The sequence below is a fragment of the Rhinolophus sinicus genome, chromosome 1 (genome assembly GCF_057876585.1).
Source record: "Rhinolophus sinicus isolate RSI-liver-muscle chromosome 1, RSI-T2T, whole genome shotgun sequence".
NCBI classification, from domain to species: domain Eukaryota; kingdom Metazoa; phylum Chordata; class Mammalia; order Chiroptera; family Rhinolophidae; genus Rhinolophus; species Rhinolophus sinicus.
The window spans coordinates 107,683,380-107,710,129 of NC_142501.1; the positions used below are offsets into that span (position 1 = coordinate 107,683,380).

Here is a 26,750-nt window from a genome sequence, read left to right on the forward strand (position 1 = left end):
ACCCCTAGTGCTTCCAAAACAAAGGGAGAACAGCTCTTACAAAGGGGTGTTTGGTATAAGATAAAAGGGAAATCTCTGAACTTGCCTGATACAACACTCAGAATTCTATGAAACAAATTAGGAAACTGAGACCAGTCTTCAAAGGCTGATCAAAATCAACCTTCTAGAGATTTTAGTAAGGGTCAGAGGTGGCAGTGTTAAAGGTTTGAGTCACTTTAATTTATTGAGGAACAAATCAAAGCAAACACAGGAAATAATCTTTCAAATATGATCAAATAAGGTAAAGCAACCTAATAGCTGTACAGCTCAAACACTGTGTATAAGTCAAACTTTGATCAAATGCACCTAATTTTAAAAGTAATGGATGAGTTCTCCATGCTATGCAACTCCGTGGTGAAGGAAACTGGTCTTTGCTTCCCCCCCCCCCCCCCCCCCCGAAAAGCAAGGAGGTTGTTCTGCCAGTTATACCCTACTCATTTTAGGTTTCTATGATTTTATTTTTTGTGGATAGATATTTTTTTCCAACACAGTACAAATGAAGTCAAGAAGTTAGGAGCTGAAACAAGCTCCGTTAGGTTTCGGGTGGATCAAGTGATGGACTCTTATTAAAGATGAGGTGGCATTTCTGCTTCTCAAGTTATACACACATCCAGACGGCAGTGTCTGCTAGGCCAGGAGGGAACACCCGCTTCTTGGCCTGTTCCAGGAGGTAATAAGCGGTGTGGTGTGTGCAGGATCCAAGACTTTGGTCCTAAAGTATCAATCAGAGAGGCAGAGGAGAGACTGTAGCATCTGGGGACAAAGAGGGGGAGGGAGGGACATTACTTATTGGAGTGTTTCGACCAAGAAATGTTTGCTTCAGGGCTGTGGTGGCACTGGGGGGGTACAGGTGTAACATCAGCATTTCCTGCCGTAAGAAGCACAGTAATAACACAGTAAAACGTTCCTTGGAAATTGGCCCTATTTCTAAGATAGAAGCTGGTGAGAGGTGAATCCTACATAGAGCGAACACCATCTTGCAATTCTGTTGCTGAATTGCTACTGGTGTCATCACAGAAATCCCCAAAGAACACAAGTTCAGGAGCAGCTGGCAACACTCAGGCAAAAGCATCATCTTGGTCTCAAAATGTGTCTTGGCTCCCAGAAGGGCTGGGAGACGGCATGTGGATGAGCTCCGTGGTGGTCCCCCCGAGCCGGGCCTTCTCCTGCCTCTGGTGGCAGCGCCCTCTCCTCACCACACACACACACACACACAAAGCAGAAGCAGCAGAGACTGAGGATGAGGAGGTCTCGGGCACTGGCCTGCGGGGAGCAGGAAGCTTCCCACAGCAGTGGTGGTCGGGTCTTGCCCAGGCTGCCCAGTGGCTCCTCTGGGTGGATTCCAGAGACCGCCAGAAAGTCTACTTACTCTGGTGTAGCACCTCTTCCTCCGTGCCATTCCATGAAAGGGCACGAGGAAGGTCACATTTGTTCTGAAAACACGATGTTATGCTGTAGCCACCACGTTCCTTCATGCCCGTTTCAAATGCAACAGAAAGAGCTCAGCTTGCAAAGGCCACAGTGAAGGATGGTCAGTGAGTCAGCGCAGGGAGAATGTCAAGATCTTGGAATGGGTGCCCTTTCCAATTGCGTGACCGAGTTTAACTCCACGAGATTGAGCATTTAAGGCCAAAAGCATGTGGCTGAGAAGGCAGGGGTGGGAAGCCGAGAGATGAGAGCTGTGGCTTAGAAGAGGGATGGGCTGGCAGCTAAGCACGTGTCACCGCGGACATTTCCATCCTATGCTGGTGCCCGCTAGCGGTTAGGACATGGGTCCTTCTATCAGCAGGCCCCAGGTAAATGTTTGTCAGGCATTTAAAACTGGACTGTAGAAATCAGCTACAGGGAGATGACAAAGTCTCCACCGCAAAATAATGTTTTCCATTTTCATCCGTAAGAGTCACAGAATGTTAATAAAGGTTAGCATTAGTAATCGAACTTTTCCAAACCTGACAGTCACTCCTTCAAAATGTAGCAGGAATGTGAACAGCGAGTAAGCCCCCCACATGGTATTACTGGAATTGTTGAGACCCCCATCAAGGAAAAACGATCAAGGCAACTACCATGTTTCCCTGAAAATAAGGCCTAGCTGTACAATCAGCTCTAATGCGTCTTTTGGAGCAAAAATTAATATAAGACCCAGTCTTATATTAATAGTAAAAGAAGACCAGGTCTTACATTAATTTTTGCTCCAAAAGACGCATTAGAGCTGATTGTCCGACTAGGTCTTATTTTCAGGAAACACGGTATAGTGAAAACAGTAACGGAAGGGTGTGTGGCCTGTGCTTTTCATGTCCATGCCTGAACAATCTGAAGGTTTGGCTTCCTTGCGTATGTTTGAAAAGGCATTTGGGTGACTGCTGTAACAATGTAACAGCCCATTTGGGTTTGAACATGTATACTGGGTCACTCCGGGACATACACAGATGAAGTGCTTGGTACAAAAGACCAACCAGTGCTGAGAGCTGCAGATCTTTCTGCAAATGACTTCACTGATTCAATGAAAATTGTCTAAGAAATGTCATAAGCAACCTGAAAGCCACAGGAATTATAGAGTTAAAAACTGCAGTCATACCCTTCTTGTTCATTTACTCTTCTTCTCATTTTGACCAACCTGGGCTCTTCCCTTAGCAGAAGCAGGGGGACGTGTGCTCACTCCTAAGTGTTCCAACCTGTCACTTTGCAAGAATGAGGTCCAGAGTGACTCCGTGTTACCCAAGATCAGAGTTTGTAATTTGCCCCCCAGGTAAGGACCGGGCCAACTCCAGGTCCAGGGTGTGCTCGTCCTCGAGTGACCTGAACCGAACAAGAGAGACGCCCAAAGGGAATCTCTTTAGGATCCTGCCCCAGGGATCCTGCTAAGGGGGTATAGCTGGTTTATAAAAAGCTCCCCTCAACTCTCCTCACTCCTCTCTGAAATTAAGCTTTCCCTTCAACATACAACTCACCCTTTCCCAAGAGACTACAGGAGTTTCTCCCTGGTCTGGTCACAGTTCAGTTAGAATGTTAGCGATATTTGAGGTTCCGTAAAACAACCTGCAAAAAGAAGTCCTCTCTACAGACTTTTCTAGATGTCCATCACTCAGGGAAAACTGTCTCACTGCAATGACCGCCACCTTCCTTCGGTCCCTGTGCTTCCCAAAAGGCACCTCTGACAGGCAATGCAGGTTCAATCCATCTTTTTATAACTACATCCTGAAACATCGCCTACAGTTGTGTTTGAGAAATGAGTTGCCACCAAGATCAAACTGCGGTGACAGCCACACATGTACCGATGTGAAAGAAGCATCTCAAAATGTGCCTCAGGAGTAGAGCAGAAACTGCCAGCCAGGCACCCCCTCAGTCACACTCATAAAGACATCAACTGCACCTTCGTTTTCAAGGTCCTTGGTTTAGGACCTTGTTTACAGGAAGCTGCCTGCTCTGGGGCGGGAGAAAGGTGAGATGCGGATACACAAAGAAGCTCTTTCATATCCCGCAGGGTCTGATATACAACTTTAATTTACACACTCCAGAGGCCACTGCTGTGGCCCTGGGCTGTGCTTTAAAAACAAGGAACTACGAAACAGGCTGGAGGATGAAGGAGGTCCTTCGTGCTTCTTGCTTTTCGGTGACAGTGTATGAACTATCTCATGTCTCCCAGAAAAATCAGCATTCCAGTCCTGAGAGCCTTCCTAGGACACTGCACGGCTGAGGCACAGTGGGCAGTCAGTTGGCATACTGGGCGTAGAAAGCCACTTTGACTCTCTCGATCTGATGGCACAACTTGATGGCGGGCCCCAGCTTCAGCTCCATGCACTCCTGCACCGTCGGGAGCGTCAGCAGCAGGAGCGCCTGGCCGTCGATGTCCTGCCGGAAAACAGAGCCAGGTTAGCGCCTAGACAGGGCATCAAGGCCACACAGCCATCACAGCAGCCTTCGTCCTTGGGGTCAAGGCGCGGGGGGGCGGCTGTCACTTCCTCCGACTGCAGAGCGCAGGCAGAGAGCAACTTGGTTTGACGGCTGTCTCATGTTTTGGTTAATCAATTCCCTTTGCTAAGAAAATTCTGGCCACTCTTAAATTCACATGCCTCGGCTGGTGGGGATGGAGAGCTGGGTAAGTGGGCTGCTGCAGGAATTCTCTCCAAACTTCACTGCCCCTGGCTGGGGGAACACCCCAGGCCCCCAGGCCCAGTCCTTCCCATATTCTGCTGTGAAGTAATTGAAGCCCCCAGAAAAGGGTTCTCCACTAAAAGAAAGAGCGCTCTCTCTTCCCTGTCGAGGTCTGACATCCACCATCAGAATGGTGAGGAGATGCTGGAGAGAGACACCAACTACACAACAGTTTTCCAGAGACACACGCGGGCACACACACGCCCACCGACACTCACACACTTACATCACCCAGAACGGAGTGCGACCTGTACAGGTCTACTTCCCCGTTTCATCTTGTTCAGTCCTTCTGTGCCTGTCCCTGCAGCGGCCGCATAGGAAAATGACTGTTCGATTGCACGCACTGCAGGAAGGAGGGCACAAAGGCTCACCCCCAAACTTTCAGACCATCCCACTGGATAGCTTTCCCTCTTCACCACTGCTTCCTGTGATAACCGGGTTTATTAATGGAGATACTGTGTAACCGGGTAACTGAGTGTAACCGCAGCCCCTCTTCCTATCCACCAGGACACGCTTCATACTCCAGAGGGAATAACTGAGGCTCCAAGAGGAGACAGGCCCAGTACAATGACAAAGATCAGTGGTGAACAAGAGCATAAAGGAACCCAGCGCACCAGAATTCCTGGCACTTGGGGCAGCAGTGCCAGAGCTGCCACAAGCCACAAAGACTTACTACTCATGCAACCACACGCAAGCATGAATCTCAGACATCACGCACCAGTCAAGTTTGCATTCGTGCTTTATTTTCTTAAACTAATGGTTTATTTAGCTGTCTTGAAAATATCTACAGCCAAGAACCAAACTGTGTGTAAAAGTTAGCACTGGGAAGACTGACGTTGAGAGTAAGCATAATTTATCATATGATCAGTTCAAAAGCACATCTTGATGTGCTCTCAGTCCCTAATAAGGGCGGCAGCAATGCAAATGAAGCATTAGCTGAAAAAGTAACAATGCAAGTGCAATTTACTATTTTAAATTACAGACGAGCTCTAGCTATGATGCATGCAACTATAAGCCATGTCTCAACCGAGACTCAAACTTGACCTTCTCAAACCACAAAGTACACACATCAGTCTTGAACACATACTGAAAGTAGGAGATAAATTAATGAAACTGTCAAGGTGTTCTTGATGCTGTATTTACATCATTTTTTTCTATAGTGTGTTTCCATGGTATTTTACTTGGTTTTCAGATGCTACCTGCTAGGCTGGTTGTAATAAAGGGAATTGGAAGTACTGAGAAAAAGTGTTTTGTTGAAGGTCATGAAGCAAACAATGGGACCCCCTGGCCTACTGGCTGACTCCAATCTCAGGGCCAAAGCCACATACACTACAGCAAAAGTGGACAGAAAGGCCACAGGCCCAGGAATACAGTCTTCTAAGCATCACAAACTTCACAGAAATACATTGTAAGCAGGAAGAGGGCTGATGGTAGTGAACTATGTGCTCAATGAAATCAATAGTGCAAGACAGAATAGAACTGAAACTTATTTTTGGAGATGGAAATTTTTTGTTAAAGATGGAAATTAATGCCAGAAAAGCTAGCTAGAGACAGAAGTGTAACTAGAATCATGGGTTTCTGATATTAAACTTTAGGGGAAAAAATTATAGTTCAGCTTTTAATAGCTACACTTAGTCATGATGGCCATCCTAGGACATGATCAATTACAACTGAAAATCAGCCCTAACATCTCTCTCTCTATATCTCCCTACAGACAATTTCAGTGAAGGGGAGTGCCATATGCATGCACCACATTCAAATGGAAGATGTCATTTATTTACTCAACAAGTATTTATTGAGTGCCAGGCACTCTCAGGGCCTCTGGGAATATCACACTGAACAAAACGAAGATTCCACCCCAAGAGACTCTACAAATCTCAAGGGAGGCAGCCAAAAAACCACAGCACTACGATATAGGGAGATTAATGTATGAACTAATTAAGCTATAGGCTCAAACAGAACGGGCAACTGAACCAATCTCACAGGAGTCAAGGAGGGCTTCAGAGGTTAGGTGACGCCTAAACTGAGACCTAAGGGACCGGTGGGAATTACTACTTTAATAATTCCCTCATCAGGAATCAGGGAAAAGCAAATGAGGCCTACGATACAATATAATTTTATACCCACAAAAATTAAGGTATGACAGTAATACTGAGTGTTGACACAGAAGTATACCATAAAGGGAACCCCCTACACTCCCAGTGGAAAGGCACACTGATGTTCTACTCTGGAAAACACTTTGGCATCATTTTGTAAAAGTATATAAGAGAAAATCTAATAAGAGCCCAGTAAACACAAAATCCAGAACAGTTTTTATGGCTGGTGGAAAACAAGGGAGTGTGCCTAATGCTTGTAAGAGGTCTCAGTTTTGAGGCCACAGTTGGGGGGTGGGAGATAGTCCATACCCCGTGGCCTGAATTTCGAGTGTGGGAAACCTGAAACGGATAGAGTTGAGCCCATGTCTTTGAACTTCTCTTCCTAGGAGCTGGTTTTGACATGCCTCGTGGGTCTCACGGTGCCCACATGGAAGCCCTTGCACATCTGGGATAAACAGAACTGAGAAGAAACACAAGCTGAATTGCGTGTGCCGAGAAAGTCCTGCTTGCAGGAAATGACAATTACAGGGTGGGGTGGATTAAGGTGCAGCTATCTGATTCATCATGGAGGTCCTTTACCCCACCTTTATCTGGGAAGAACTGACAGCAGCTGGGTCTGATATCTGAAGTGGGGTGAGTGGTCAGCATGTAGCTTGTCTGCACTCAGCCACCTCAGGGCCTCTGGCTGTCGTTCCCGGTTCTCACCTCATACTCCACCTTCCCTGATGATGTAAGACAGAATTTCAGTGTTCTTATTTTGAGAAAAATATGCTACCAGGAATAAAATCAGGCATCTGCTTTCCAAACACCAAAGTGTCATGCTGCCTGTCGAAATGTGCTAGATGTAGCAACGTGACCATCAGATTGTCACAGGTGTGCGAGAACCGTGGTGGTGGCTCTCTGTGACGTCGAACATGGCTGACCGACAGGTCTGTCCCAACTCTCATCCACGCTGCAGACCACATGGAAGCAACATCCACTGCACAGTCCCAGATGGAGTGGGAGGGAGACAGGTGAATGGAGTCAAAATCGGGCAACACAGTAACACACGTGATACTGCAAGGAGTCCGGGATGACAGGCACCTCACCTTGCAATACCTCTCTTATGTAGCTCCTGTTCTGGCTTGAAAGAAGTTTTTTTGTCTTGTTTTTTTTCCTTTCTTTGATTATGTAGTAACAGACCTCACAGTTAATTTAATTTTTATAAACATGCTATCATATCAGAATTGCTAGCAAATCACTTGTTACGCTTAATACAGAATTACCATAAATGGACTGATTTTTAGGAAATGAAATATAATAAAATATACAGCATGAGAGTTATGTTTAGCACTTGGCAAAGTTAAATTGATTTTGATGTAGAGGTCAGTACAGGACCTAGCAGTTCCTTACCAGGAAGATTCAGGTCTATAGAAGTAAAAAGAGGAGGAAATAATCTAGATGTGAACTAAATCTGGAAACTATCCTGAAGTTTTCTGTTTTGTTTTGTTTTTTTTAATTAAAGTAAATCACTAATTTAGGTACATTGCTTATCATGTCTCTGATTCATAAAGGTGAATGAATAGGCAGAATTTTACTTGAGAGTTTTGTGTTTGTGTGAAGTTTTACTGGAAAATGCCCATGTTTGTAGCATGAAATTATAGAGTACAGATTTCTTGAGCAGTCGCCATAATGTTTTAGAATTAAAAGGCAAGCGTTCCGGTAACGGGAAGCTTATGGTTTTTGTAAATGCTCCTGGTGGGTTATGAGAGTCTCTGAACTTACAACAAACATCCAGAGGCATGAATTCAGACAGCTCCTACCTACCTGCCCTGTGGTTCTCTCACATGCTGGTGAATAAAGACCCTGGAGTCCTTCTGGTTCATCTAAAAACTCACCCAGTACCTGCAGGAACCCACTGGAGGCCTCACCAGTCATGGCTATGGCATTTGGGCTCAAAGATGACAGAACAAATTAGTAATTACAGGTCTGAGTGCACAGGAACGACTCGAGGGCTCACTCCCTCAGACAGCATAGTGGGCATCGCCTTTTAGCGCAACAGATGAAATGGCCAAATGTGAAATTTAAAATTAAATAGGAATAAGGCTATTATCATTTAAAGTTTACCTATTCTTCTCTCTATGCGAGAAATTAATAGGTATGTAGGACTAAGCTTTTAACTGACACGAGAAGAGCAATTGAAGGGAGGGCCCTGCCCAATGCTTCCATGCCTGGACCTCTTCACTTCTTAGAAGCCATCACTTGGGAAGGCGTGAAACGTTCTGAGATGGTGTTATAAGCGGGGCTAAGAAGTACAATTAAAGAAGACTTAATATAAGTAGTGTTTCAGCCTTTTCTCCAAGTCAGCTTTGTTTTCACTTTCTTGCTTATTACTAGAAACTTGTAGAAGGAACCAACACACAACCCTGTTAGCCTTTCACAGTGCAAATGGTCATGAGCTTCCCCCAGACATCCAGGCAGGAGACACTCTGTCCTTTGTTCTGTGACAGGACCAACTGAAAAACATTTCTCCATTAAAACTAGGCATTTGAGTCTAAAAACAAAATAAAACAGAAACAAACCTTTAGACTAACATAGGATGCCACCTTCCACATCTGCCTTTTGAGTGTTGGAGGGCCCATAACTGATGCCCCATCAGTGTACGCTGAATGTACACATGAATGGATACACAGTACACTGTGTCATCAGCCTGTGTCCTATATTCGAATGCAATGTTTTTTTGGCATCGCCAACTATTAACATTAACAACACCAGCCTGGAAATGTGCTATATTAGGCAGTGTTTTAAGGAAGATTTCAAAGTTCTGCTGTATTTCTGTTCTCAAGACAGAGATGCCCCAAATCATTTTAAGTCCTCACATTTCTTACAATTCTCTTTCTATTCTGTTGGTGTGTTTCAGAGGAAGAGACACGCTCATTACCCAGGTTCCTTATGTCAAATGGAGCAAACGTGTTCTTATGTGTCTGCTTCTCAGTGTTGCCCAGAGAGAAGGTACAGCTGGTGTCAGACAGCAAGGAGGCGGTCTTGCCCTTCTCACCACTGGGCGTGCACTTGCTGGGTATCTACAGAAGATTCCAGTGGTCGATCGGAGGAGACCTTTGCATGTTAAGAACTACTCTCCCCTGGGAGGAGCTGGGAACCATATTGATTTGCTTTTCACAACTCATTACTGCATTATGGTTAACTTGGGAGAAAATCTGGGAAATTCACTGGGAGCATGGGAAATCAGAGGCCTTCTTTTTTTTCTTCCTGATTTATTGCTTGAATTACCCTTTTTCTAGACTACTGATTGTTGTAATCTAAAAAAAGACTGGATAGACATACTTTTAATTTACACAGGAAACTTTTAAAAAAAATAACAAGGTCATTGAGAGACAGAAATTTACATTGTGAGACAATGCAAGAAATTTCAACAAATTAAGCAAACACAGTACAGCACAAGTCATAGGCTTAAACTTGAACTTTTTATGCGAGGCCAGTGACAAGAGTGCAAGGTGGCATGTGTTTAGAGAGTAACAATTTGTTTGCATGTTAATTTAAGGGAAAATATCAATTAAAACCTTCTTTTCTTATGGCATGTCATGGCACGTCTTGCATTTTATTTAGCTTATTATAGTCATTTCATCTGCTCGATTAGAAATTCTTTGAAGGTATAGATTATATCAGATGTTTTTGCATTCATCATTGAGCACAGCACCTAACATACCATAGACTTTAAAATATTTTACAAAGGAAAAAAGGAAGAAAACAGTGATGAAAGCACAGAGGGCTTCCTCTTCTGGGAAGATCGAATCGCCGTACTTTTCCATTTCTCCCACTAAGTGTAACTGAAAGGCCTGGACATTACACACAAAACAAACATATGAAGACTCTGAAAGATGGGAAGAAGGCAGACTGTCACCTGGGACTGTGAGACCCAGGTATGACACGGTGGTGAGTGGTCTGCGTTTTCTGTTTATTTGCTTGCCTCCTATATGCAAGACTTACTGCTAAAGAAGCTGGCAAGTCAGAAATGCCAATGGGCACCATGACAAGAGGCCCAGCAGAGGTGTGAGCGCTCTAGCCAAAGGAGCCAGGAAGGGGTAGCCTAGGGAGACACCACCTTTCAGACAAGGACTGTTCCTCTGCAGCACAAAGCAGCCCACCTCACCCACGCCAGCAGAGGCTGAGAGAGGAGTCCTGACTGCCAGCCTGGCAGGGAGGCACCAGGCCCTCCACCCCGCAGAAAGTCATTTCTGAGAAGGCCAAGTGGAGAGCCAGGACTTCCATCTCCACTTGACAGCCACGAGCCCCCCCAAGTAGGTATTGGTTGGAGACCACATGTGGACTTTCACCCCTACCCACAGAAGTAACGAGGAAGCGCCCCCTCCCCAGAACCATGCCACAGGAAGCCACTAACACAGAGGGTGTCAGAGCCAGAGTCTCATAATAAAAACAGCAAATATGCCACAGAAACACCGTACCTGTTCCTGAAATATTTTGGCCAAAGGGGCACAGTCTGTCAGTTTAATGAACCTCACCACATCGGTCACCGTCCACTCCAGGGGGTTGCTCTCCAGAACCAGTCTCTCCCCCTCCTCCTGCTTTATTTCCTGCAGAGGGAAGAGGGCAGGAAGTCATTTTATCACCACATGGTGGGCGGGATCCTCTCTAAAACCCTGTGGGCCTGAGCCAGGCTTCGGGGACCGAGAGGGCCCTCTGCCCAGCGGGCTCTCAGGAGGCACCTGGACAAACCACAGACTAGGATCTCAAGGGACTTTCTTTAGCAACTCATCTGGGTTAGGACTTTGTTCCAATGACTTGTGCACCTTTAGAAGTTAAAGAAAAAGGGCACAGTGATTGCAGTTGTTGAAGTTCAAGAAATCTTGGGCCTATTTATTAATGATGCATCTCTGACTGAAGAGGAGAAATGAATGGTGAGCGGCATATGCAAATGTGTGCAAGAGAGCCAGCTAGTCCCATTCATTCATTCACTCATTCATTGCCTTTGTTCATTTTTTCATCAAAATCTTATCTAGCACTTTTTTTTTTTAATTTTTCAATTACAGTTGATACTCAGTATTATTTTATATTGGTTTCAGGTGTACAGCGTAGTGGTCAGACATTTATATAATTTGTGAAGTGATTCCCTAGATAAGTCTAGTCCCTAACTGGAGCCATTTATTTTTGTTGACGATGGTGCCAATGACCTTTCAGCTGATCACGTGGCACCTGTAGGTTTGGGGAAGACCTGATATGCTGACCTACTGTGTTTCCCCCAAAATAAGACCTAATCAGACCATCAGTGCTAATACGCCTTTTGGACCAAAAATTAATGTAAGACCCGGTCTTATTTTACCATAATATAAGACCGGGTCTTACATTAATTTTTGCTCCAAAAGACGCATTAGAGCTGATGGTCGGCTAGGTCTTATTTTCGGGGAAACATGGTATTTTACAGCAGCAAAGAGTATCCTATAAAGGGAAAGTCATGCATTTAAAGGGACTACAAGGACTTACTTATCTTGTCTGTTCTGACATCTTTTGTGTTTTTGAAACCTTCCAGAAAGAGAGGTGCTGTTTACTTCTCTCAGAACTCCATTCTGATGTTCACTGACCCAGTCAGTCCAGACGTGACACCACCAAGCTCTCTGCCCCGACTTAGGGACTAACTGCAGCAGCTGCTAGTATCTTTAGTGTTTCAAACAGGTGTCCCAAAATCTAGGCCGTGAACTATTCTTCATTACTCCTCCCAGACAAGCCAGCTCCAGAGCCCACCAGCTTTACCTCTGCTGTGTCCTGGCCGGCTGCCAGGCCCTTGTCCCCGCCCTCAGCACACGAGCTGGCCTGCACTCTCCGGGCCCGTCTTGCCCTCTCCACAGGTGGCCGGCGCTCTGGCTCAGAGCTGTTCCGCAGGGTGACAGCCCTCCGGGGCCGGGTGGAGGGCACCTCGGCTGAAGAGGTATCAGTCTGGTCATCCCGGAGCTCGGAGCCGGTTTCCTCGCTCCCAGTGTCATCGTCCATGGCATCTGCATCCTCCTCTTCACTTTCCTACAAAGGACGGAAATGTACTGAGTTGGGTGAAAGGGGGCCTTCGTGAATGCAACAGGCTGGCTGGAATCCTATATCTTTTCCTGCCCAGGCGGCCCAGTGCAAACCACTCGGTGGGGCCTCTGAGAATGGATCCGCCAGTCCCAACCAGGGCCTCTCTCTCCAACCAATCGCAGCCCTTCCCTAGCTAGGGCAGCTGACAATGTGAACTGTTTCCAACAAATGAGGAGGAAGGATCCCGGTATGTCATGCTTCTAACCACCAAACTCTCTGCAGCCTTCACGATGAAGCTGGCACATGGTCCTGCATCCCAGGGGACTGCTGGGAGGTGCTTGGGGTAGAACGTACCTCCCCCGAGCCTGCAGCAAAGTCCACAGTAGAAGACCTCCGTTTCTTCTGCACAAAAATGGATTTTCGCCGTTTCCTACGCCTGGCTGGTTTAAGGGGTCCGCTTTCAATGTTGCTTTCCCCAATTGGGGGCTTAATGATCTTCTTTCGTTTTCCATAATAATAGGCTACAAGGAGAGAATTAAAAGCTGTTTTTAAAGGATATACACATGTACATACGTGGACAGAAACAAGAGGAAGAGGGGTGAGATTCCTGTGATTCCTCCGTGAGTGTATGTGCAGAACGCAATGGGAAGAGGTCGCATGTATATAAAACAGAAGAAAATTCACGCTCTGACTAGTGTTTCATGTATGTGCGGATTCCTGGTTCTGACACACAAGCTGACAACTCCCACTGGTGGGGGCCCACAGAGCACTGTTTGCACTTGTGGGTCCTGGTGGTACCCTAGCAATGGCTGGCACGTGGGCTGGCAGAGCAAACTTCCAGGGCACTATGACAGGGATGTGGCCACCCCTTGGATGAGAAATAACTGGGGGGAACATATAGAAAGAACAGAAGCCAGGGTCAGAGAGAGTTCTCAAAGCTCGCACTACCCATGGTGCAGGTGTCTGGGTGTGGCTGCTGCTCAGAGATAAGCCCAGAACAGAGGCAGGATAGGGCCAACAAGAGAAGGCAGAGGTCACCAACCTCTGACGGGGAGATGCAAGAGGCACATGCTAAGGAGTTTGGGGGGGGGGGGCATCCTGCCAGGAAGAGGTCAGAGCAAAGGTGGTGTGAGCCATGGTAGCAACTCTGAGTCCATGTCATGGGGCGGAAGCAGAGACCATCAGGAGCAAAGCAAGTGGGGAAACTACTCCACTTGAGAGAGCTCCGAGGAAAGTGACACGCCAGGGAGAAGCAGATTGTGACAAGGAGGTGACCCTGTGTCAAGAAGGGCAATGAAAGACTCGTTATAATTTCTCAGTGTTAAAAACCAAGGAAGTACTTCTGGTTTCGAGCCATTACCAATGATCCGTTTTATTGTGCTCCCCTTCCAGCCATATAATTTTCAAAACCAACCAATCTACTGACATTCGTGACAGCATCCACAGTCTCATTCCTGCTTTGCCAATACCTACCAAGGATAAGCACCCTGATTTTAATCATCCCCACCCCTTCCTTATGCCAGGCCAGAAACACAGAAGTATCCCCACAACAAATTGTAACTTCCATAGCAATTCCTATGAAAAACTATTCAAATGGTTATATTTAAAAACCAAACAAACAAAACACCAACGACACGACCCTGCAGTTAATAATACCCATGGGCCAATGTTCTTTCATTATTTGTACTCACTGTATTTGGTTTTGGTATGAATGGAGCAGTTTTCTGGGCAGTTTTCAGAAACCAGCACAGGACTGAACAAATTTGGACAGCATTCCAACTTGGCACAAACCCGTCGGCAGAAATCCGCTACTTGGTCTGATGTTCGTACAATCTTGGCCACGGCCCTGTATGTTTTGCCTCTGTACCTGGAAGGAAGGAAAACCGATGGAAAGACCTGTTTTGTATCGTGTATTCCAAAAATAGCCCTTTTATTTTCTAACAATAAAGCAGGCTGTAATGGGTTTTCCACGTCATTTGTTTTTATTGTTCCTTATGCTCTCAGAAAAGTATTCTTAAGAAATGTCCAATATCATGCACAATATACATGAGGGCAGTGCTAACACAGAATCACCACAGTAAAGATTTCCACTTAGTATATTCTCATTGTGACATATGAGAATATGTAACATCAATTCCGGATGCTTCTGGAACCTAGATATTATTTGTTGCTCATCACTTTTGAGAAAAACCTTTCTCCTGCTCAAGAAAAACAACATGCAGTGAAGTCACCAACATAAAACTAGAAAGCAGACCCTCTGGCAAGCAGGCTGGCTTCTTGTTTTAAACCAAAGTCCTGTAGCCTTCATTCAAACACTTATGGCAATAATGGCGTAAATAATGCCCAGCTGAAAAGATGAGCACCTGGACACAGGTTTGAATCACCTTTCAACACATTTTTGAAAACTATCATTGATACAAAATAATTATAATCTTTCTGCTGGCAACAGGTCGTAAATCTTTCTTTTTAGTTCCCATCTCACTAAACTTAGAACCCACTAAACTAAGAACACATCAAAATAGTGCGGTCTATTAAACTAAGCCCTTGATGCCCAATCTTCAAGGTGAAATCCCCAACAATTTATTTTCCATAACATAACATGTGAGGGGAGCTCTGGCAGAGCACACGTGTGTTAGATTCTGGAAAGCTAACCGAAATCCAGAGGCATCAAGTACCAAGGAAAGCCAGCTAGTTAGGTGATGACATGGCATCTTTGCCAACTTGCTCACACACCTGCTCGTATATTCAGATCCCCAACAGTTCACCACAAGGCTCAATGAGGACATCAGGCAATTTGTGCAAACAGGAGTATAATGTAAGGAGGTCACCACTTTCGTAATTTGCAAATAAAACATTAAGTTCAAAACTTAGGTCTGGTTCACAAAAAAGAATGCAGTGATGGAAATAAATAGGATAATAAACTGACTGCTCCTGAGTTTATTTCAACTTGTTTTTTTTTTTTTGTTTTTTTTTTCTGTATTTCTGAAGACTAGTTAACTATTTTCCCCCTAAAAATCATTTTTGAAAGTATCAACAGCAAAAAAATTAACTTGGAAAAATTAGCCTTTATGTTCATTCTTTCATGTCCCAGCCCCTCCGTCCTCCTCGTTCTTCCACTTCTCAGAAAGGCCAGGCCTGACTCACAGCAGAGTAAGTAGTAAAATGCAACTCTTTGTAGACAAGATCATGCTGCAGGTCCCACAGCCTTGTACAACTGCTGATTTCTCTAGAACCTCTATCAACCCTACACGTAGACGCCCCTGTCCCTGAGGAGGGGGCTGCCTGATTCACCTTTGAGTGGTGTATGTCTACTGCTTCTGTTGTGTTTCGTAATAAATACAGCCCACCTCTGTGGACATGGCAGACTGCTAACGCTGGGGGAAATGTAGAATAAAAGTACAGTTTTACTGTACATTTTCCCTTGTGTTTTTTCTCTCACCACAATTTTGATATTCTGGGAGCTCTCTCTTCTAAAAACTTCAATATCAAGGTTCTTAAAGTTCTTTAAAAACAGTAAAATAACAAAGTAAAAAAGCAGGAGAAACATGAAAATCGGGTCAGAATTCAAACTGTGGAAGTAGGGCCCAAGACACGTATTTCTGTCCCCAGACTTCCAAATTCCCAAGCAGACACTTCCAGCAACACATGCGAGGAATGTTTAAGGGAAAAGGGAACAAATGCCATGGGCAATGGAAAAAGGATGGTTGGTGCAGTCCCTTCTAGTACGGTATGGGATGATTCAAAGGAAGCAAGTGTTTTCAAAGTGAAACCTTTCACAATTAGGAAACGCCAATCTAAATTTATGAAAATGGAACGACAACATGGTTTAAAAGTAATGGACTCCTCTCCTCTTCCCTGCCCTACTGGAACCATTTTGTCTACAAGACATGATGGTGGTCCTGAGGGCGGGGTGACTGGGCAAGGAAGGTGGGAGGCTGGGAAGGGAAGGTGGGATCCGCAGTGTCCTGACAGGGTGCCAGCAGATGTCAGGGAACTTTGAACTTGCCCCAGCTGCAAAAGCTGCCATGCCTTCTCCCTTCCGTGGGGACTACCCCCAGGTCATGGCTAAGTGTGGCGGGGACAGAAAGGCCTGGCCACCTGGGCCCAACTCGGGACAACCATGGAGGGCCGTTCTAACACCAGAGCTGCCTGGGCTCCGGCCAATCCCTCTCCGGGCCCAATACACTGCCTTCCTTGTCTGTCCCAAGGGCCCTCAATTCCACCCCATCTGGAAGGATCTAGACCTGAAGAAGGTGAGGAGGGGCAGCATGGTGGCATCCTGTGCAGGGTCAGGAGGACATCCACATGGGGGGGACAGCTGAACATGCGTGGGGAGCAAAGGCCTGGCACTGGGAGTTGGCACCCGCGTGAGGTGAGGAGAACACAGTGACAGGAGACTGGTGCCAACCCAGGGCCTGATCAAATAAACAAACATACTAAAGACAGTGTGAGCCAGGTTTCCCATTTGAATTTGGGGAGATGGGGCATCATGCCAACAGCTTATTCTCAAATTGATCAGGAGAAAGAACAGTCCCTTTATTTTGTATTTGCAGTATTTCTGTAATTTTGAGATTATTTCAAAATAGACATTTAAAAAAGAAATAATACAAATAAATTTTGTTATATTATGTAATGACAAACTACAGTAAGCTTAATATATATTTTTCACCAAATGCATGTTTCGAGCGCTGCTGGTTTAGTACAGGCACATTTCCATTTATTACAGCACACGTGGAGAAAAGGCTGTTTGGAACATCTAATGCCAGCCTTAACTAATAATCTGGCTTGTTTTGGAGTTGGACAACAAATTGGACAATTGTTCAAATAAACCTTTTTTTTTTTTTACAAAGATATACGAAATATAGAAACATTGGCTTACCAAGATAGACAGGCAAAAGGCAGCTCTAACACAGTGGAAACGTAATGGCTGTGTGTGATGTCAGAGGGGTAGTGGATGGGAGGAGGGGGGTTGTCACTGTGTGAGGGATATAAATGATAAATGTCTAACTATTACATTGTTTTGTGCACCTGAAACTAATTAAAAACAAGCAAAAAAATACAAATACCAAAAGAAATCAAAAAAAAAAAAATAAAAATAAAAAGGCAGCTCTAAGATTCTGCCCACTGGCTGGGGCTTAATGAGATAAACTATGTCTATGTGATACTGTCATTCCTGTTTTCTCAAGGACTCTACACCATGTGATCACTACACAGTCTTCCAAGATAGAATGGACAGGTGTCCGCAGCCCCGCCTGACAGACATGGAGATGTGGGAGGGCAGCTGGCACCTACAGTAACACTCAGGGCATCCAGGTGACACCGTGAAGCCATAGTCCTCGTCACCTCACTTTTTATTTTACCACAGGTGAAAACGAAACTCTGTTTTGTAGCTTTCCCCACCACCAAAAGCTTAAAAACCGTATTCCAATGACATAATGTTGTAAGGCAGGATATGTGAGGAGAACAGCTCAAAAGCATGGGACAATGTCTTTCACTTTATCCTCTCGTTGTGAATCTGGAGGGAAAAACACTCCACCACACTATTTATTAAATGGCCCAGCAAGGCTACTATAAACACGAAGATACGGTTTTTAGAGCAAGTATTACAAGTTTTGTGGGGAAAATACTGAAAGAGACAAACAAGGCAGTCCACAGCAGAAAACTCCCTGGCATTATAAATAATCTCGGAAGGAAGGCAGGAAGGAAGGAAGGAAGGAAGGAAAGGAGGAGGGAGGGAGGGAGGAAGGAAAGAAGAAAGTGAGGAGGGAAGGGAGGAAAAAAGAAGTAGAAGGCCACTGGGTTGGAGCATGAGGAGGGGCTGAGATGACAGCAGTCTCAGAGGCACACCTGGAAACTGTTCAGGACCACCGAGGACTGAGGAGGGATCCTCCCCCTGGCTGTTAATGTGGGGACACACTCAGAAGATTATTTTAAGATGAAGACCTTTGAGATTCAGGAGGTGCAGAAAGAAGCTTCCTCAGAGCTTCCATTATCTGGCTAAAATCAGAAACTTCTGAGAATGAGGGCTGCCATAAACTCCCTCCTTGAGGCAGCTTCTAATCCCAAGAGAGAGACCAAGAGTAAACCTATCACAAATCCCCTCTCGGAGGAATTTCATGGCCAAGACAGAAAGAACGCTGGTACCCGCATACACTTCCTTATCTCCCATTTGCTCTCCTAGAAATCCATTTGTCTTTTCTAAAGAAACCTCTGTTCTTCCACTAGAGGCCTTTTCTCCACACTCCTTTCCCTACTAAGTTAGATATAACTTAGGTATAAGCTCCAAACCCTAACTGCCCTCGGTGTTACCATCATGGGCCCTCCTGCGTGTATATACGTGGCACCTGTAAATAAACTGTCTTTTCTCCTGCTAATCTGTTTTCTGCTAGTTTAATTTGCAGACTCCCAAGTACTGAACATAAGAGGGCAGAGAAAAGGCTTTTTTCGTCCTTGACATAAATAAGAAGTGTGAGTGGCCTTCTAGTATCTTCTGACCTATCAAAGTAGGGACTGATTTCCATGTGAGTGCATACGACAGGGTGGAAAACACAGATGAAGATGGAGAAACAAGAGTGCTGGAAAAAACGGTCTCTTGTCTCTCAGTAGGTAAAAGTAGAGAAAAAGCAAAATGGATTTTGAGTCCCAAAGAAATGCAGAGTGAAAAAAACTAACACTGGCGTCAGGATCCATTCCCAACTATCAGCATGGCCTAAGTTCTATCATTTGTCTTCAAAATGACCCACATCAGGACATTGAACGAGAGCCTTGGTAGGTAGTGAGAGGGGAGAGAGAATGGACAGCAAGAAGGTTCTAGTCCGTTAAGCTGAATTCCCACCCTCGTACATGAAAGTAAGAATTAAAAGGGAAAACAAGTGGTAACGCTGATGACTGACTACAGAAATGAGGACGCTTTGCATGCTGTGAGAAAACCAACTCTGCTCTTTAGTGACGACAAGGTATGGATGAGCCTGATTTCCTTCAAAAACTGTACTGGTCCCATCATCACAGCTAAGGTCCATACGTTGGTTTGCTGGTTTTCAGTCCTGTGATACTCAACTCCTCAGAAATTTTTCTCTTCTTTCTTGATTCCTGCATTTCAAGAAACGGGAAATGTGTGCAATAGAGGGGTGTGTGTTTACTGTAGGAAAGAACTTGTCTAATTCAGAACCTCCTGAACTGGCCTGTGTTGAGCCAGAAACACCACACCCACAATCCACTGAGCTGAACCGTACACACAAAAACGCAGCCCTCTCTTCCTTCATAAACTGGTTCACCTACCTGCTGCTTCAGGTGACGTTTACAGTGTACATTTTCAGGAGGAAAAAAAAAATCACATAAATATGACCAAGTTAAAAAAAAATCAACAAATGAACAAAAAACTCTTTTTCGGTGAAAAGTCTCTCAGTTTGGGAATCCTTTTTCACATAAATCTTCTTATGGCCAAATATTACATCTTACTGTTCATAAAATATGGGCAAAAATAAAAGGCCCCAAAAAGTGAATTAAATAAAAACACATTCAAAATTATTCACTGCTTATGAAAAATAAGAAACCCAAATATCTACTCCATAGAGCTGAGCATAACTCACCTAAAAGCAAAGATTTGCCTTTATTTCCTCATTCCTGCTTACCTGATAATGAAGTCTAAGTCACTCGAAATTACATCAGGATATTTCCTCTTCAAATATTCTGAATAACTGTAACAAATGACTGGGAAAATCTATTAAGCCTCCACCTGGCTCTTATAAAGATTATCACAAAAGCCATTCACAGAAAAGTCTTTTTATTTCCTCTCAAGAAGACTCTATAACATGTTGGAAAACATATTTAAATGTCTCTAGATGCACAGAGCTGAAATTTTTTTGTTATTACCCCTAAGATATAGCCTAAATTCCTCCTCCGGAAATTCATAATAATGTAGGTCAATTTTGTGCACTTAAATTCATCAGTAAGAAAGAATTTTCTCGAACAGCTGAAATGAACTAGATTAGAATCCATTTTTTCCTTTGGCACTATAGCCGCTACAGTTTTGCCTTTCAATACATGTAAAGACTCATACATAATATGTTACCCACAATGTGTTTTAGTAGAAAAGGTATGGTTGCTGGATAAATAGGAAATAAAAATCATAGCGGGACCAATGCAGGTGACAGTGTTAGTTTTTCTTCTATTTACAGGTCAAACCTTTCCAATGGAACCTCCAGCCTCTCAAGTAAATAAGTCTTTCCTCTTTAGGGGAAGGAAAAAGCATCAGAACCCCCAGATGCTCAGTGACAGCATTCACAAAGCATCACAGAGGAACACACACCCTTTCTTCCTGAAAACACTCTTTGGAATATTAAAATTCCGCGACCACAACCAACACGACTGAATGCCTTCAATGCAGGTCTCTCCTCGCTAAGTTAATTTATTCATGACGGAAACCATGTCAGCCTTTCAGCCAAATGGGCAGAAGCCGGCTCTCTTCCCTCCCATTTGCACCAAAGAAATAGCAACGTTGTCAAGATCTAAAACGTTGTCGTTTTTCATCAGAAGGAAAGAGGTGACTCCACACACGCTGAGGACAAGCAGGCCCCTGCTGATTGTAAAGCTGCCATTGTTAGCGGCTGCCCTGAGACGCCCTGTGACCCTGCACCTGAAACCCAGTGCAGACACGCATTTTCTCCTAAGCTGCTGTGTGAGATTTTGCTGAGGGACTCACTGTCATATTTGATAAAGCGAGTACTACGTTGCCTTTACAATACGGCAGGGCTGGATCTCACCGAGTCTGTTCTGACTATATCAGGCTGGATTTAATAAAGGCTCTGAACGACTTGGTAGCATGAAAATGAGTGCAAACATTGCAAAATGAATGCTGCCTGTCATTTTGGTATCTGGAGCAAGTTTCTGGCTTACTTAGGAGCAGGGGAGATTTTAGTGGAATTTCAGTTTTTTGTACTTTTACTATTTCCATGTCCGTTAGGTGTATTTTGGATGTGCTATTATAGAAAAATTTTAAAATGAGAGTTCAGAAGCATTTCTCTGTATAAACACTTGCTCAGGCTTTCTGTCATCACGATGATGATAGCTCCTCCTTAGGTGAAGTAGCAAAATATGGAATATTAGGTTGGAAAAACAAACTTTTTAATTATTTCTGGGCTTTAGGTGAAGCCCATTTAAGTATTTCTTGGGGAAGAAGGGAGGGATGGGATATGGTGTCACCTTTCACTGACACGCCACCACATACATATATTCTCCTTATTTACATATATTCCCTTTACTTTTGAGATTTGGTAGAGTTATCAATAGACCACAAATGACTTTTACTGAATCTAAAATTAGAGATGTTCAAGAAGACACTAAGACATGCTTAGTGGATAACTGACAATGAATGTTGAATAACAGTGCAATATCTCAACATCTCTACTCGGTACCAGTAAGTTAACTACAGAGTAAAATATTACCACTCATACAAATTATTTAATAGTCCTCCATTTTCACTATGGACAGGATGGGTACTGTGTAGGAGGGGCTTAGGTACACTCTGGCCGTTCACAGTGGTTCCCTCTTTCAAACAGCATCATTTCCGAAACGTTAGAATCTAAATGATATGTTAGGACACTTATACAAGGAGCTGACCAGCAAGATCTAGTCTCTCTGAAAAGCGTAACTGGATATTAAAAACCCTCTCAAAACAATGCAAAGTCATCTTGAGAAACGGATCTTTTTCTGTCTGTTTCCTACACAACCGCATTACAGGTTAACGACCTGATTGGTGCTCTCAGTGTCAGAGTTCAAGCAACTTACAGCTACACAAAACTAGCACCTTTCCAATTAGCCTATTTCCAAATAAAAGAACAAATGACCAACTACATGTCAACCCACAGCCACTTCACCGAAACAAAACAGAGGTGTTGGTTCTTTTTATTTTTTAAAATTGTCAGCTCTCAGAGTAAAGAACGTGTAGGTCTGGCATAAACCCTTGACAGTATCAAATAGTAAGGGCTGTTAACGAGTAACATATAATAATGACAAGGGCTAGCGTCTCGTTTATAAAATTTTCCCCTTTTAATCAAATCATCTATTGGCCCTACAACACAGTATGATTTTATTCTGAATGTTGAACACAATAAAATATTAGTTAAGCAACTCCTTGCTTCACTTCAGGAATCCTAAGGCTTAATGCAACTCTGCAGCAAAGACGTCAGTAACTGTATACAGTACACAGAGCCGCAGAGCGAAGGCCCTTCCTTGAGCCTCCATTTCTCTGGGCTAGGTCAAAAAGAGGAACGACAAATTTCAAAGGAGCAGGCCCAGCACAACAAGAAGCCGTTTGCCAGAACCGAGCACACTTACTTTGCCTTCAGCGTCTCTTCCTGGAAGTTCCAGTGTGGGTCTTCCACGAGCTGCAGTTCCCTCAATACCCTCCCAGGCTTGTAAGCTGCATTGATTATCATGCTAAGAACCTGTTGGGAAAAAAGACCCACAATGAACTTCAACTGCACCCATTCCTGCCGACACACGGATGCTCTGAGACCCACCCCGCTGACACAGGAAGCATTTGCTGTGTGCTCCACTAGGTGAAGGGCTATGAAGAGGCCGGATAGAATGTTCTGCAGGCTCACCATCAATGGGACAGAAAGGGGGATGAGCTCCAATCCCTCAGCCTAGGAGAGCATGAACTGTCAGCGACATGGGATGGCAGACTCAACTAACATTTCTGGTTGCAGAAAAACTGAACCATTTCTTCCCAAGTGTGTGCGTTACAAGCCACTGAGTCAGCTCTGACTCTTGGGGACCCTGTGAATGAATGACGTGCACAGTGTCCTATCCTCACAGGCCGGCACAGCTCCTGCAGACCCTTCCTACAGCTTCCTATGAGCCACTGGTTATTCTTCAACAGGATTTCTCTCCAGTAGGATCAACTACCGAGAATGTCATTTTATTCCCAAAAATAAATGTCGAGGGGCATCAATAAGACGGAAACAACAAGTTCGTGCCAACACTTGTGGATAGACTTCAGAAATCTGTAGGGAGGGTAACAAATTATGTGAAACTCACCTGATGCTGACCCAACTTATGGACATTTCATATTAGGACAATTCTCTCAGAGATGGCAGTGTTTCCAAAGAAGTCTGGAGCACCTAACATCCGCTATCTTATTTCCCCAAACTCCCCCCTCTCTCCCAACTCCCAAGTCCAAGAAAATAAGCATGTTGTAATTGCCTACTGCGACACTCCCAGAGGGACCAGGCACTTCCCTTCTAAAGCCCCTGCTGCATGCCCAAGCTCGGAGAGGATGACATGCCCCCCTTAACCTTGATGCACTTCTCGACCGAAAAGAACAAGAAATTTAGATCCCTAGGGGCCCTCACTTTTGCGTAAGCAAATCTTCATCAACAACGAACATTGAAAAGGTCTGGCATGGCCATCCGCATAGAGGACTTAAGACTGTGACGATGCACCCCAAGACCTAGGGGGTTTAGTTCCGTGAAATGCCCGTGTGTGGAGGCTCCACCATGGGCCAGACCCCAAGGGCACACGGACAGGAACAGGACACAGTGAGTGACAGTCTCTCCTACATCTCTGCGAGCCCCAAAGTGGAACAAGCCAGGCACTGAGCTCACATCACATGTTTCTGGTCAAAACACCATTGAAAGAGTGATAAAAACACCCTATCGAGAGGGGACACCTGGCATCACTGCTGAGGCACCCCCTAGTTTTTGGAGACCAGCACAGAATCAATGGGGAGGAGACACAAAAACGTTGGAAGGATTTTTATGTTCCAGTCTTTATGTATCTGATGCGTTCCAGAACGCATCTGGCGTGGTTCGTATCCTGATTTAATTCTGAAAAAACAATAAAGCTTTCTCGTATTATAACTGAGGGTTCGACCTTAAGATAGTTTATACTATGCAGTCAGCATGGCAACTGTCTTCTCTTTGCTTGAGTAGCTTTGCACTATGTTCCCAGGGCCTTGTGTCTGCCCGTCAAGAGAACGCGGTTCTGCGAAGCCGCTAAAAGGCCAGGACAAGGCAGAACAAGCACTTTTGGTGTGTTACGTTTTCTGTATTAGAATAATCATCTGATTTTATTGTTTATTGTCACTCCAATTTACAGAAACCGAGTTTAAAAATAAATCCAATTAAAACTGGCTAAGATAACGTGCACAGAGTTTATCAACAGGCTATAAAATTTCAACTGATTCTTTTCATTGTGTTTTTCGCTGAGAAAACCCTAGAGCAACATGTTATTTGCTGCATATCGAAATGCATTTTGTGACTGTGAAAAGAAAATGCCTTCCAGAGCTCAATTCCGTCGGGAACAAGCAATTAAATCGTAAAAGGCATCCAATATTGAATAATTCTCCCAGGCCTTTTCCCCAATGCTGCATCCCTCACCTCCAGATTCAACAAGCTCTCTATAAAAGTTTGGAATTGTGAGCTGATTTTTGTGTACATGACATCTGTGTATAATACTTAGCTCCATGACATTAGCTAAGGTGACAGCTGTTATTACTCTCCAGAGTTACACTGAATCACTATTCCTTGCAAAACATTATGCTCTTGATCAGAAAGGGGAGGGCGGACCCTACCCCCAGTTAACTAAGGGGATGTTATCTGTGAACTCAATGAACACTATTCCCAGGGAAACAGTGTGTGGGTGGTTAGAGCAACTCCTGGACGAAATTTACACTGGACCAAAGCCTTCCTCGATTTCTTGGAGTTCCTGAAATGTTCATTGACAACATACTTCTACACAGAAGCCCCAAGTGTATTATAGCAGAAAGGCTGTAATAACTGTTGTAGTTGGACAGAACCCCCTCCGTCCCTAAGCAGCTGAGTCCTCAGGCAAGGTGCTTGATTGAATTTCCTGTATAATGGGACACTGCCATTTATCTGGTTCATAATGAAGGGGGGCACTGAAATGACTGCACAAACAAATCTTATTAAAAGAACCCTTATTTCCATGAATTCCCCCTGTACATTTACCTTCCTGCAAATACCACCCCGAAAAGCCCCTTTTCCTTTGCCTTATCACTTCTCCATAATTTATTGCCTTTTGTTAAAATGGTATGTAAAAATCTCAAGCCTAACAGCTTCTTTGGGTTTTCGCTTTTTTTCTGTGAGGCCTGTGTGCATTAAAAATGAACTTTTTCTCCTATGACTGTGTTTTTTGTCAATTTAATTCACAGGGCCCAGCCACTGAATCTAAGTGAGTAGAGGAAAAGATTTCCCTCTACTACAACAGGGATGTTATAAGAAATAAAGGAGGTAACATCTTGGTATACACGAACTATTTAAGGAGAGCCCTCTTCTTAATATCACTGTAGTCCTCATCTACCCATAAAATAAACTCTTCTGTGCTCAGCCTCTCTATCCCCATTGGCCCATATTTGTTTCAGCCTTGCATCTTTGCAAAATAACTTTCCTCTGAAGCTCCTTCACTTTCTTGCTACTGCTTCCTTTTCAGAACTGAACTTCTCATAAAAGTCGTCTATACTTCCAAATTCATCTCCGATTCAATTCTCAATCCACCCAAATCTGATTTCCTCTCCAACCACAACATAAAAATGCTTTGGGAAAGGCACCAATGACCTAGTATCACCTCCAATGAGTACATCCATCTCCCTGGACGGTGGAGGAAGCTGCCAGTCCTGCAACACCTCTTTGCTTTCATCAGGCATAGAGTTTACGCAGAAAACAATGAGTGGGTCAGGGTATTCGGAAGGGGGAGGGGGAGTCAGAGGGAGGAAGAGACAAAAAGAAGAGAGTGCAGGTGCTGATAGCAGGGAAAGGAGCAAACACTGCAAAAGTGCTTGGTACACAGGAGCTGCTCAGTAAAACGTCAGCTTCCTTCTCCTTCCCTTTCATGTACAGCAGGCAGTACTCAAAAGGTTATGTAAATCGATGGGATTTTTTTTTCTGTTCACTTCATGGAATTGTTATTCCATGACTTCCTTTCATATTCACTCTCATGAAAACTTCTCCCCTAATTTCCAACCTCAACTATATTATACTGGTATGATTCAAATTGTAAGTATGTTGAAAGTGGAGGGAACCACTGAATTTAGAAAAATTAATTCGAGTGTCAAAATCAGAAAATATTTAAGAATGTAAATATGGCTCCCACAGTTTGGCTTCGGCGATTTCATGGGAAGAAGACACATTGCCGACTTTGAAGGTTTGTTATGTGTTGAACTCTAGTGACCGGGAGAGAGGTCTCTTTGGGACAGACTGTTACAGACTAGCCTACAGAGAGACAGGAAGGAGAACATTCTTTCCCTGGAGGGGTCAGAAAAGGCTCTGGATGAAAAAGAGCCCTCCCTCACATGTTCACTGTCCCAACAGACCCTCTTGCTTTGCAGTCTGTACAAGGGCCACAGATACAATAATTAGCTTTTTACAGAAACCAGGACCATCAAAGGTCCTCAGGAACCTAAAAGATTTCTTCTTTTCA

The 26,750-nt window shown here is 44.3% G+C and overlaps 1 protein-coding gene across 4 annotated transcripts in view; it reads right to left on the reverse strand.

Moving 5' to 3' along the window:
* Positions 1-3,517: 3,517 nt before the first annotated feature.
* Positions 3,518-26,750, reverse strand: part of SFMBT2 (Scm like with four mbt domains 2) — a 200,199-nt gene continuing 176,966 nt past the window's right edge. For all 4 annotated transcript variants that reach the window (XM_019738252.3, XM_019738251.3, XM_019738253.3 and 1 more), the window contains 6 exons: positions 22,647-22,756; positions 14,003-14,178; positions 12,666-12,832; positions 12,054-12,317; positions 10,751-10,879; positions 3,518-3,888 (listed from right to left, as the gene is read on the reverse strand). In XM_019738252.3, the coding sequence (XP_019593811.2) occupies positions 3,748-3,888; positions 10,751-10,879; positions 12,054-12,317; positions 12,666-12,832; positions 14,003-14,178; positions 22,647-22,756 (987 nt within the window). In that variant the 3' untranslated portion in view covers positions 3,518-3,747. The remainder of the gene's footprint in view (positions 3,889-10,750; positions 10,880-12,053; positions 12,318-12,665; positions 12,833-14,002; positions 14,179-22,646; positions 22,757-26,750) is intronic.